At 43.7% G+C, this 13,284-nt stretch overlaps 1 protein-coding gene across 2 annotated transcripts in view; it reads left to right on the top strand.

Moving 5' to 3' along the window:
* The window catches only part of ptprub (protein tyrosine phosphatase receptor type Ub), a 155,095-nt gene that overhangs the window by 104,082 nt on the left and 37,729 nt on the right, over positions 1–13,284 (top strand). For both annotated transcript variants that reach the window (XM_083989894.1, XM_083989893.1), the window contains exons 8-12: positions 4,538–4,855; positions 7,352–7,461; positions 9,915–10,116; positions 11,720–11,822; positions 11,913–12,186. In XM_083989894.1, coding sequence (XP_083846020.1) covers positions 4,538–4,855; positions 7,352–7,461; positions 9,915–10,116; positions 11,720–11,822; positions 11,913–12,186 — 1,007 coding nt within the window. The remainder of the gene's footprint in view (positions 1–4,537; positions 4,856–7,351; positions 7,462–9,914; positions 10,117–11,719; positions 11,823–11,912; positions 12,187–13,284) is intronic.

Below are 13,284 nucleotides of genomic sequence, written 5' to 3'. Positions count from 1 at the left end.
AGATGTCAGTGTAACATCTTGACGGTGCTTATTAATCTTTCCATGAATATTTTCACTTAACTGTCACATATGACAACCTGGAACCAGCGGATGTTTTGCCTTATTGCTTGAGAAATGAAAGAAACCCTTAATAGATTAGTAGTAATAATTCATTTTCTGTCAATCAGCTATTTCAGAAGTAGAGAAAATGTTTCAGCTCCTTTAATTTGCTTCCTGCCTCCAGTTTGTGTTTTCTATTCATTCAGCGAATGCAACTTTTCTGTTTGCACAGATTTAGAATTGATTTTTCTTTTTACACTTTCACCAGGCATTCAGGTGAAGGTTTTCTTCACATCAGTCTGTTTTTTTTTGTTGTTGTTGTTTTTTTTTGCGTTTTTGAACATTTTATTCTGCCTTCTCACATCTGTGCACCTCTGTCATCTGTCAGGGTGCAGAGCCAGGACACCCAGGGAGTTGAGCCGGATACCAACAGGCCACACCTATGCTCACTGTACAGTATACGTGCACAAAGAGTACTGTGTAGATGCAGATGCACGCGCAGTCATTACTGCTCCCTGCATCTGCAATGCGATGTGTCATAGTCACAGGGACACGAAATAGAGAGCTTTGTGTTACCCACAGGCAGTCGGTGGATTCATATCTTCCTTGGTCATCACTCTTTTCTATGCCCAACGGTCTGCTCCTGCCACACACCATCCCTCACATATCTCCCCACTCTGCTTCAGCAGAGCCTCCGCGGCCCCCCTCTCCAATGACATATTAAAGCTACTCTCCTCTCCCAACAGCCAAAGACACCCCTCATTCATCAGGCACTCTGAGTGAGCTCACAGCCCTCTCTCCCCAATCCCTCCCCAACTCAGGAGACACAGAAAATTCACAATAAAAAAAGTAAAAAATAAATAAAGAGAAAAATAGCAGAAAGAGGAAGAAGAGTGGAGTGGAGGGAAGGCTGCGGTGTGTGGTGTGGGAGTGCGTGTCTGTGTGGGAGAGAGGGTAGTTTTTCACAGAGAGAGAGGGAAACGGTAAAAATGAGGCGAGTGAATGTGTGAGAGGTGAAGCGAGAGAGGATTCACATCGTACGGAAATTGCTTTCACAGTTGCTGGTATCGGTGTTTGTGAAAGTCACCAAACTCAGCCTTTAATGATGTATTTACATTTCAACCACTGTGACATTAGCTTGTTCAACCATGTGTGGGATAAGTAATACTGCTGTGTTTGCTGAGCTGTTAAACAGGGCATTTAGATGCAGCACTGGTTCAATACAGAGGAAATACAGGTGAAATTAATTTTGCCAGCCGTCGTGTCTTGTAATTTTTCTTCAGGTTGCTGCAAAGCTGCGAGGAACTGATGGTTGAATTAGTTTAGTTTTTGTACTTGTACTGCAGCTGTGTCTGACTGACTCGTGCATGGTTTGATCAGTGCTGCTGCTTCTTACCTTGGTGTTGATGTATTATGCACTTTACAGTAAAAAAAAGCAACCTCCTCCACCTGGTGTATCTCACCCTCATGACCCTCCAGGAGCCTCTAATCACCACCTGGCTGCCGGAGCTCCCCTGACCCAACCTCCAAACCATCTGGTCTACACTACCCCTGCTGACCCCCATATTCCACCGCTGAATCCTGATGCCCCCCCTCTCACCCTCCCACCCCGCCCCTCGCTGTTGGCCTTGTTAGGTTTAAGCATGAGAAAATAGATGGTGGGGTTGTTGTGGTGATTTCCAGGAGTCGGTAATTATCCGGTGAACAGAAGGGATTTTTTGGATCCTGCCTGTGTTTAGGAGGAAAAAGTGAATTTCCCTTTCAGAAAGCTGTGTCTCTTACACCGTGACTATTCTCACTCTTCCATGGTCATGCTGACTATTTCCCTCCTTTCCCAAACACGTCGCCGAGCTGGCTTCACCGTACACACTCGCATCCTCGCCGGGGCGAGCTGTCCTCATGCGGGTGCTGTAAAACTAATGTCCGTGAATGTGAACATGGTCTCCGCCTGGCTCCGATGGCCATCCAGGTGTGCTTGATGAGCCATTGCTGTGATTATCAGCACGGTGCATTAGCACAGCTTGAAGCCCCTCAAGTAAATCAGAGAGGAGAGGCGAGCATTTGTACTGCAGGTGGTCCCCAAACTACGTTAATGGGCTTCCACCTGCTGCTGGGTCACTGAACCTTCTGGAGAGCCCCTGCCCATGATGCTCTTGGTCTGTTAGAGGAAGCCAACACTGGAGCCTGACTAAAATTAGGCACATTAGGAACACAAGTGCTTTGCCTTTCTTGGCAAGTCATTCATCATGTCTTCCTTTTGGAGCCAGAAATTCCCTATGTGTGCATATTTGGGATGTTTGGATTTGTGTGTGTGTGTGTGTGTGTGTGTGTGTGTGTGTGTGTGTGTGTGTGTGTGTGTGTGTGTGTGTGTGTGTGTGTGTGTGTGTGTGTGTGTGTGTGTGTGTGTGTGTGTGTGTGTGTGTGTGTGTGTGTGTGTGTGTGTGTGTGTGTGTGTGTGTGTGTGTGTATGTGTTTTTTTTTCTTTGTTGCTTGCACATGGGTATTTAGGCATGCATGTCTGCATAAATTTGGTTTTCCCATCTGATGCAGTCAGTCCAGATCCTCTCCGCGGATGCATGCAATCCAAGGCAGCTCTGCTCTGTCCTGCTGTTGTCCCATGTCACAGTTTTAGTGGACACAATAAACCAGAACCTGTCACATCCACTCTGACTTCCAATCTCTAAGGATCAACATGGTGCTCTGGGCTTTTGGCCATGTTGGGGCGGTTGCAGTTTTCACGCCACAGGGTGCCAGAGAATGGGTGCCCATGGCATACAGACAGATAAGACGAGGCAAGGGGAAGGGGCTGGCACAAATGTCCACTTTGAGAAAACCCACAATGAGCACACTGTGGCCTCTTTGGCGACGCTTTCATTAACTCAGCAGTTAAATGCCTCTCTTTATTTAGCTCTCAGACTGTGCAGACTATCAATTGCACCGTTAAGACAATTCTCAGTCACACTGGAACAATGGAACATTAACATTTCTTGCTGGGTGCAGTCTACTACTTTGCGATAAACTGATCCCACCCATCTATCCTGCAGTCACATTAGTGTGGATGAGGTTCAGATCAATGCTCATGGTCATATTTTCATCCAGTATGAGATGCCAGACAGCAAATTAAAAGAGAAGCCTGGTGACTGCTGAGGCCTTCAGTGTAGATTGGAAGTGTCATAAAATTTTACTTAAAGAGAATTACTCTACTGCAGGCAGGAATAAGTGCATAAGAAACTGGGCATGGGGCTGTTGTGTCTGATAATGTTAACATTTATATGTGTGGGTCTGGGAATGTGTGCACACAAAAAACAGAGAGAGAGAGAGGGAATGAAGAAGGCAGAGGTAAACGGGTAAACAAAGGGAGTGATACAAACACATGTATTTTAGATAATTCTTGTTTCAGCTCCTGCTCAGTGATGCATTAGCTGCCTTATTTAAGTTCCCTGCACTAATCTGTGTTGCAGTGAGAATCCCACTGAGTGTACGAGCCGGCGAAGGAATCGAGACCTTGGCCAGTAACCTCAAACTCCACTGATCCCTCCGTGTAGCCCATATCTCTGCTGTCATTCCCTGCCTCCCTGGCCCATTACTCAACACACCCTATTAAAAGAATAAAGCCATCCAATACATTATGTAGCATATTGCTTGACAAAAAGGCGTTGATTGTGTTAATAATGGCCACTGATACGTAAATGCCTCCATTGATACTGAGGATGTCCTTGGCTTAACTCAACCCTCTCTTCAGTTTTCGGACGTCCTCCTGAACACTGGCTGGTCTGTGCCTCTGTGTATAGAGGCTCTCTGTATCTGCTCAGCTTGCCATTGCATTTAAAGAGAATATCAAAAACAGAGCTGCTGTTTATTTTAGTCGAAGTCAGAGAAAGTCAGGGTTAACCTGGCAATGACTAGAATTAACTCGGTGCCTTCTAAAAATATGGCCGTGGCAATGACCCAGATGTAAAAGTGTCCAGCGGAAGTGGATGCCCTTGTCGAGCACTTGGCATTTTTTTTGTGTGTGTGCATTAAACCTCAGGGCTGAGAAGTACAACTACTGGATAGTCAATTTGCTCATAGTTGCGTAGGCGGAGACTGGTGGGAGTGCGATGGCAACCCGCAGCCTGTCCGATTAATTAGCGCAATTGGCATGAGTTCCTGCTCTGCCATGGGGGATGTGGGTGTGTTGTGCTGGCAGCAAACTGTTGACCTCCATGTTGTGGTGGGGCAGCATGGCTACACATGAGAGGGGAAGTGAAAAACTGCCAGTGTAGTCCCGGGACATCAGTGGGCTTGTAATTTGCTGGGTGTTCTGTCTAAAATCAATTATTTTTGCAATAAAACAAAGTTAGCTCTGCTTTCATTTTGTCAAATTCAGTATTGTGCCTTCAGGATATTTCCAGTGACATTGCTTATTTTGTTTTATTTCTGTTTACTTTGTTACTCAAGTTTCCCTTTTTTTTTCCTCTTCTACTTCTTCTTCAATCTTCCTCTTTCCTTCTTCCAGAGCCCATGCGTGCACTGCGGGGCCTCACAGCCACAGATATCCAGTCCAGGCAGTTGTCCCTGCAGTGGGAGAATCTGGCGTTCAACCTGACACGCTGCCACACCTACTCAGTGTCCCTGTGCTACCGTTATACCACGGCGGGAGGCGGCGGAGGCCACAACACCACCGTGCGTGAATGCCTGGCGGTGGAACACAACGCTTCACGCTTCATGCTGCGTGATCTGCCACCCTACCACGGCATCCATGTCCGCCTGTCACTGGCCAATCCAGAGGGGAAGAAAGAGGGCAGAGAGGTCACCTTCCAGACTGAGGAGGACAGTAAGTCTCAGGAGGAGGTTACAGAAAAGATAGCACTGCAGTGGAGGACAGGAAAACTGAAGACAGGAGATGTGATAAGAAAACAGTAGATGTATTATAGTTGCTAATCACTTTATAGAGTAAGATTAAACTCCAAAAAAATAATGATGACACACAGCTAATGATTAAAACAGTGATTTACAAACTTTTTGCTCTTTTTTCTTGACTATTTCTATCTATTTCTATTTTCTGACCAGGAACTATGGTAGATTTGCACCTCCTAGCTACGGGGTAATTGTGATGGTTAAATTACTTGTTTTAGGGGTAGAATGGAGGCTCTCTGCCTTCCACCTTGGGTCTCTTGGCCGAAAACCAACCTTGATCTCGTCCTGTGAAAAACACAGACTGCTTAACGGCACTACGACACAAACACCCAGTTATCTCTTGTTAACGTTACCCACCTCGGTAGACATCGCTCCAAGGATTTCCCTTGTTGAAAACAAATGCACATGGCCAAGGGGGAGGGAGGAGGGTTCGCAGTGAGTTTTACAGCAGTGAAAATATGCACTCCAAAACCATAGGGGGAGGGAAAAAGCGACTAAAACAGAGAAAAAGTGACCGACTTGGATACATAGTTCCCCTTTAAAAACAGTGTTTACTTTCAGCCTCTTGTCAGATGTCCATGACTTGTTAGCAGTTCCGCCAGAGTGATTTCCCCTCTAAACTTTTCATGGTTTTTTCCTGGATGCATGGATGGTTTTATTAAAATAATTGGCCCAAAGAGGTAAAACTCTGCATCCAATATGCAAAAAAAAAACAACAACAAGAATTTGAGAGTATTTGCTATGAATATGAATTAGTCAAGCAAGACTCATGTCCTTCCCTCCTATCCCATTAATCATCTCACAACCTCTCAGACTCAGCGTTGGCAAGGGCCTGACCTCCAGATGTTAAACCACTGGACTTAACCACGTTGAAATCCCTCTAAAGCACCGATGCATCAGTGTTTGGAATATCATAATATTATATACTGCATTAAAATATCAGGCACACGGGTACAGTTGTCTGCATAAGTGCTATAATTGCTGATGCTGAACGTGCTTGTGCGATGTCCTCTAAACACTGCAGTGCAATGTGTTATCATTTAAAACACAGTTAAGACACTGTCAAAATGGCAATGCTGCCCTCCAGCTTTGTGTGCACTTTACCGTCCCAACGCTTTATACACAAAGAAAGAGATATCATTGTCACGTTTTGAATTATGGTCTTGTGGATTACTTGTGATAGCTGTTTTGGAAGAGTGTGAAAATATATCGCACTGCCTCAGATTGTTTAACTATTCCCATAGTAAATGTCAGAATGGAGACTGTACAGACATGAGACTTTCCAGAAACAGACCCATAATGTCAGTATATATATAACTAAGGTAATATATATAACTAACGTAACTGCAAATTCAAATACTATCTATTGGTTTAGAAAAATATACATGGTTGATTTGCTTAATATTTCAAAGCACTCAACACTTCTACCTGCCCACTCTGTCTTACTGTAACACATTAATGCAAAGAGGGTGACCGTTTGACTCAGGCTGAATCCACATTACAAAAGATCCTTTTCATTTCAGATGAAAATAACATAAAAAAAAGAAAACATTATATCTGAGTCTCAAGCAACCCTGAGATAGGATTTTGTGCTTATTTCTGATCTGCTATTATTCCTTTGTACCGTAGCACATCGTCCGCATGGCGGCTGAGGGAGAAATCAATTCTGCTGTTAAAAAAAGAAAAGAAAGAAAAGAAATCAAAACAAACAAGATTGTTCGGAGAGAGAGATATACTGGGAATGGAAAAAAGATCAGGAGAGAGGGAGAACGCAAGAGAAAGAGTTTTTTCCGAGATGAGAGAAGATGAATATATGTATATGGACACACAGTACACGTCAATTATGAACGCTTTTGCCAAAAGCCTTAATAAGCAACTCTGTCCTCCAGACTAACTCAATTCAAAAATAACAGTCGACTCAGCTGTTTGGCTCTTGCTTTAGCCTCAGGCCTGAATCTCACATAACAGTCTCTCTCTGTACAGCGCTCACACAGACTGTGGGGACTGGAGCTGCTACTGAATGGCTCCCCCCAAAAAACTGTTAGCACAGTCTAGAGTCAAATGTTGAGGCATTCACTGTGCTCTCACTGCTCATTCAGAAACAAGTTTACCAGAAAGTGCCATGACATCTTCATCAATATTTTTCAACTCTGGCAGAGGATTGATATAAAATGATAATATCCTGCCTCTTCTTTTTTTTATTGTGATTACATAATTGATGCAGCTCATAAATTAACTGTGTCCTTATCTGATGTTCTCAGGCTTCTGCACTCGGGCTGTCTGTGTGTCTCATGTGGTGCATTGTTCTGAGCCACTGTGACATTCACTTCTGTGATATTGACAGGAGGGGCTCACTTTGGGATTAGCACTTCAATTTCCCCGACAAATGTTTGTTCTGACAATTTTTTTATAGTTCCCGGAGGGATTGCACCAGAGTCGCTCTCGTTCACCCCGCTGGATGACATGATTTTCCTGAAGTGGGAGGAGCCTGTCGAGCCCAATGGCCTAATTACCCAATATGAGGTGAGACCAGACAGACACTCTGCTAGATTTCTCTTTGCTCTTTTGGGAATATTACACAGTGGAAGTGCTGTCAAGAACTTCTTGCTTTCTAAATCTTAATTGCGGCGCCTGCTTAATATACAGATGGGTGACAAATGAAAGCATTCTTCAGGCTTTTTGTAATTTGTCACCCCTCTGTAGTTGGCTAATGTCACCCTTTGCCTTTGGGGACCAATGTTTGCAAGTAAAACCCCATTAAATCACTATCTAACTATCTCAGCAGCTTAGGTTGGAGCAAATAAACATCCTAACACACTGTTAAATCCAATCCTTACCCTTGTTGTCAACAGACAACAAAATTTTTTTTTTATAAACACTATTTTCAAGGTTTAAGGCCCTAACAATTTAATTTCCGATTTAAACTTAATAGAAATGAGGCTGAAATTAGAATTAAAAGATAAGCCTTGAGGCCCCTGATGGTTCCTCGCTGCCTGTTACTGATTGGACTGTCACTGAACTGAGGAGGGCAGTTTGTGAACACTTCGATGTGGCTGAAATTTAAATTTTTCATCTGAAAAAAATAAAATCATTAATTAATGTATGTGTATATATATATATATATATATATATATATATATATATATATATATATATATATATATTAAGCTATTGTAGATAAAGAAAAAAGGACATTGAGTGCACAGAGAAGTTGAAATTTGAAGATGATGAAAACTGGGCATCTACTGAAGATGGGTGATATTATATAAAACCACAGAGGAGCTGCTATTTGTGTTATTTGTGAATTTGGGGTTTTCAGGAGAAGTTGGTCCAGGGTGTTCTGTTGTTTATTATTTTTTAATGTAACCCAAATTCAAACCCAAAAGCAGCACATAATCACCACATACACAAACACTCAAGACTATTTATAGCAGCACAAAGTTATATTTTGCTTTATAGTACTGAAATGCACTTCTTTTATTGGTATTTTCATTCTCATTACAAAATAAATACTTTCCCATTATTCCTATTCCTCTGCTGTGTCATTTATTTCATGTGCTGTTACTGGCATAATGCAGGCTTAGTCACCAAACTGCTCAGCTTTAGATTCCTCGTCCTCACCCGATCCTTTAACACAGGGTGCGCTGTGAAGGAAATAAATAGCAGCAAGGTTGGTTGGTTTGTCTCATGACAACAGAGCCCTGTGTGATAACTCCCATGTATGTGTTGTGCTGTAGGCCCTCCACTCAGTGGATAATGGTTTTATATTGACTGTATATGCTCTGTCTGTTGTTAGGCATGAGTAGGCCTGCCTACCTATCCTCAAGCCTGATTTTCTTGGCCTCTCTTGCAATGTCGCCTCAAGGATATTATTAAATAGGATTTGTGGTTTGACATATAAAGTGGGGGCTGCACAGGATTTTTTTTTTTTTTTACCCTGTAGTGTGTTGATCTCCCCTGACTGACAGAGAAAGCTTTATACCGAGCTGTAGAAATCCTCTTCATTTCTCTCAGATTAAACCATTGACCACTCTGCCTGAGCCCATCGACCGCCATGCTGTCCTGCAAGCCCTCCTCGCTGCTCTGTGCTCTGTCGGGCATCTTTTATGTCTGCCTTTGTAGAGGAAACACAGAGGTCCGCCTGTGTTTAGTCTCTGGTTGGCTCATAATTCTATCTTCACACTAAGGAGGCATGAGCAGGCATTAATCTCTTCTTATTATAATCAGGAAAGCCTTTGGTTTGGCTTGAGTGGTTTCTTCAGTGTCTCTGTGGTGTTGTACATGCATGTGTGTGGAAATACATGCATACAGTATGAAGCACATGTGCGCTCATTCCTTGAACGAAGTGGATCTCTAATGTACATCCTAATATGCGCACCCTCGTCTGATTGCAGTAAGGTCATCTCCTTAAGCTCTCCACTCTTTGAAAGAGTATAAGTGGAAATTCTTGTGAGAGTGCTAAGCAGGCAAGAGAAATCACCTCTTGAGGAAAAACCTTAAAAAAGATGACACTCATGCACAGCAATTTCTGTGTTAATAAGACTTAATAGAACTCATAAACACTTGGAAATATTGATTAAAACACTTGAATACACCTTTTACTGAGAAGTGTCAGGAAATAATAGACAATAATTCACCACTCAGAACTTTTTGAAAAGCTTCAGGCATGACTTTGACTTCAAAGTGCCAGTGCCAATCAAGTCTTATTCATCTAAAACCATAAACCCATGAGCGATTCGCACACTGATAGCAAATTAATTTCTGAGTGAAGTGAATCGTATCAATCAAACATTCTTGTTACTACTTATGCCATTGATTCATCAGGTTATTGACCCCTGCTGATTAGTGTGAAACTCTAAAATTAATCTCTCACTTGAAATGTGTAACCAGCTACAATGGCAAAACTAAAATCGGGACCGAGTTAAATGTGGCGCTCATGATCTGTCTTTTCTTTTCCTCTTTTCTCATCACAATAGATCAGTTACCAAAGTATTGAGTCGTCTGATCCAGGCATCAACGTCCCGGGACCAAGGAGAACCGTGTCAAAGCTGAAGAACGAGACTTACCACATGTTCTCCAACCTTCACCCTGGAACGACTTACCTAATCTCCGTGCGAGCCCGCACAGCCAAGGGCTTCGGCCAGACCGCCCTCACTGAAATCACCACTAACATCTCAGGTACGAGCGCTGACTGACTAACTGAGCGAAGAGCTAGAGTGAAAGCTACCGTAAAAAAATCCCAAAACAGGGAACGGCAGCATCTCTTCTTTCTACGCCACCACTGATGCAGGTACAACTCTAGACTTCACCCGCTGCGTGCTATAATTAGGAATCTGGCTTTCCTCCTTTTTGACCTCAGTATTCTTCCTCTCTCGCAGAGGCAAATCAACTGCTCCCAGAGTATACAAGTTATTTTCTATTGCCTCTCTGAAATCGTGACACACTGTCATCTCTCAGTTCTCAAGACATAAATTAAGTCGTAGGAAACAGAAACACCACAAAGGGGATACTGCTGTGTTATGTATAAAGAAAGATGCTGTACATTCTCGGGACCATAGTGTCACATTGGAGAGTCTCAGAGCTTATTAATGGTGATAGAAATCCAGCCTTGGTGTTTCTGTTTCCTTTTAATGATGCGTTTATGCTTGTTAAGGGATGGGATTACACCTCTTAGGAACACACAACGCAGCCACTCCCACCTTGTCATGCTCACACACTAACTCTCTCTCACTGTTTTGTGCCCTCTCTCTCTTCACAGATCAGGCCGGTTTGTTTAATTATAGATTTAGCACACAATCGCTGCTTACTGGCTGTATTTCAGACAGAACGCTGGCACAAAGCCAGACCACAGATAGAGTCCAAAAGTCTTTACAGATCATCTTCAACCTCCTCCACTGGCCCAAGGTGCAGAACATTCACTTACACTGAGCGTCTCTCAAATCTGCGCTGACAGCTAGCAAACACTGAACACCTTCAACAGCTTCTTCTGTCAACATCTCCGAGCAATACTCACCGCAGAGTATCCAGCTACACACACACTTCCTCACACACACACACACGCGCGCGCGCATATGCATATGGACGTGCGGTCCGCCGTGGCTGATACACAATCATCCTTCAAACAGACTCCATCTGGCAGCGGGCAGCGGACTCTATTTTAGTTCTACAAACTGTAGCAGACCTTTAACGTCAACAAATGCACATGCAGTTTTCCATATACTCACCTTAATTGATGTCAGCTCCTTTCTGCTGAGGTATTAGCAAACCGCTTTTTAATATGATAATCATCGATTCCTCATGAATAGTTTGCTCTCCTTTCTCCCCACTAATTGACGACTGATATTAAAGAGAAGTGTGCTGCCACCTCTCCAGGGAGGAGCATGACTTTAGCCAAATACTTTCAAATGAGAAACCCATTCAATTTAGCCTTACTCCTCTGACTTTTAATTGGTGCTGTATCCAAGACAACTAGAAGGGATATTCAAACAGTGCGCTGAATATGAGGACATGGATATTGGGTATATTAGCACTGTTAGCCATTTATACAGAGGGAAGGGAGGGCTCTTTGCTGAAATTAAATGGTCAGTCCCTTTCATGAGGTGTTGAGGGGCTGAACACATTTATGCGGAACGAAGAGGAAGGGAAGACTGTGTTTAAACTGAATTAAAGTGCTCTAAAATAGGCCAGTGTGTGTGTGTGTGTGTGTGTGTGCGCGTGCATGCAAGTGCATTCATTATTTTTGACATGTAAACTCAAAATGTGTGTCTGTGCGTGTGCTCAGCTCCCACGTTTGATTACGGAGACATGCCGTCCCCCCTGAGTGAGACAGAGAGCACAATTACTGTCCTACTGCGCCCTGCTCAAGGCAGAGGGGCACCTGTCAGGTGAGGAAATGATCTCAGATGTATGTGTCAGATCATTTTTTGTATACCAAACATGGCTTATTAAAAGGTGCACATCTGCTCCATGTCCAGCACATACCAGGTGGTGGTTGAAGAAGAGACTGTGAAGAAAGTGAAGAGGGAGCTGGGCATTCAGGAGTGTTTCCCTTTGCCTATGTCCCACGGCGAGGCCCAGGCCCGGGGCACGCCACACTACTACACGGCCGAGCTGCCGCCCAGCAGTCTGCCGGAGGCCAGTCCGTTCACTGTGGGCGACAATCACACTTACAACGGCTACTGGAACAGCCCTTTGGATCCGCGGAAGAGCTACCTTGTCTACTTCCAAGCTATGAGCAACTTCAGAGGGGTGAGTGATTGTCAAGTGCCACCAGTGGTGCAGCAGATCTGCCAGCACTTGATCCTCCAGCTGCATGCATTAGTATTCAGAGTAATGCTCTGCCAGCAGTGAATGGTGTTAATGAATATCTGTATTTACTAATGCTGTGGTTGACGGTGTAGGGCAGTTTGCATTGTCTGGGCTCACAACCCTTGACAGGGTATTTACCCTGTGAGAGGGATTGTTGGATGGAAATGTATTCAGCTGGCAGTGTAGCTACTGAGAAATTATGTATGTTTATATCCCACTCCTTTGATTCTATGCAAACAAAGGATGTCTGAAGCAGTGAATTACTTGCCTGCATTACTTTTAGCTAGCAGAGCCGTGATTAGCTGGAACTACTCAAAGTCAACAGCGTACTTCACTTCATCTGGCTTTCATTTTCTATCATTGTCCTACTCTATCCTATTTCTTTCATTATCATCCTGATACCCTCCTCTCTTTTCTTATGCAGATAATCAGTTGAGTATCTCTGAAAATGCCCACCTAACAAAAAGCTTGTGAATCCCTGTGGTACACCTTTTAGCTAGGTAACAGTGTGTTATTCTACACTGTTGTGTTTCACCATTCTTGAGCATACAAAGCCCTCCGGTCATACCAGGAGGACGCCACATTACCTTTCCAAATTCCATTACAGGAAGAGCTGCTACCTGGGTGATGTAATTACTTAAGGATAATTGGGCACAGGTGCAGATGATCAGAGGTAGGAAGCTGCTGCTTTAATATTCACAGACTGTGGCAATGTGACTGAGAAATGTTGCCGTAGGTAACACAGCCCTCTGTGATCATCAGCTGGGAACAAATTCAGGCAAGCTGGGTTAGTGGTATGTCAGTGGCTGGTACTTTGCGGTCAAGTCACTTTCTTTTCTTTTCTTTTCTTTTTTTTCTTTCTTGTTTTTGCACTGGACGTCTCTGTATTCTAAAGTCCCATGAGCAGAGCTGGGTGGCTCATCCCCACCAGTGGCATCTTTTTCCAACCCAGTGGAGAAACACACGGGGGGAGTGCAGTGTGAGCACTTCATACAACTAGGCTACTAAGCATGGGATTAGATAGGGGAGGCCTGGCTT

This window comes from Trachurus trachurus, assembly GCF_905171665.1.
Source record: "Trachurus trachurus genome assembly, chromosome: 16".
Lineage (NCBI taxonomy): Eukaryota > Metazoa > Chordata > Actinopteri > Carangiformes > Carangidae > Trachurus > Trachurus trachurus.
The sequence above is the reverse complement of the archived record's forward strand: the minus strand, read 5'-3'. Positions and strand labels throughout refer to the sequence as shown.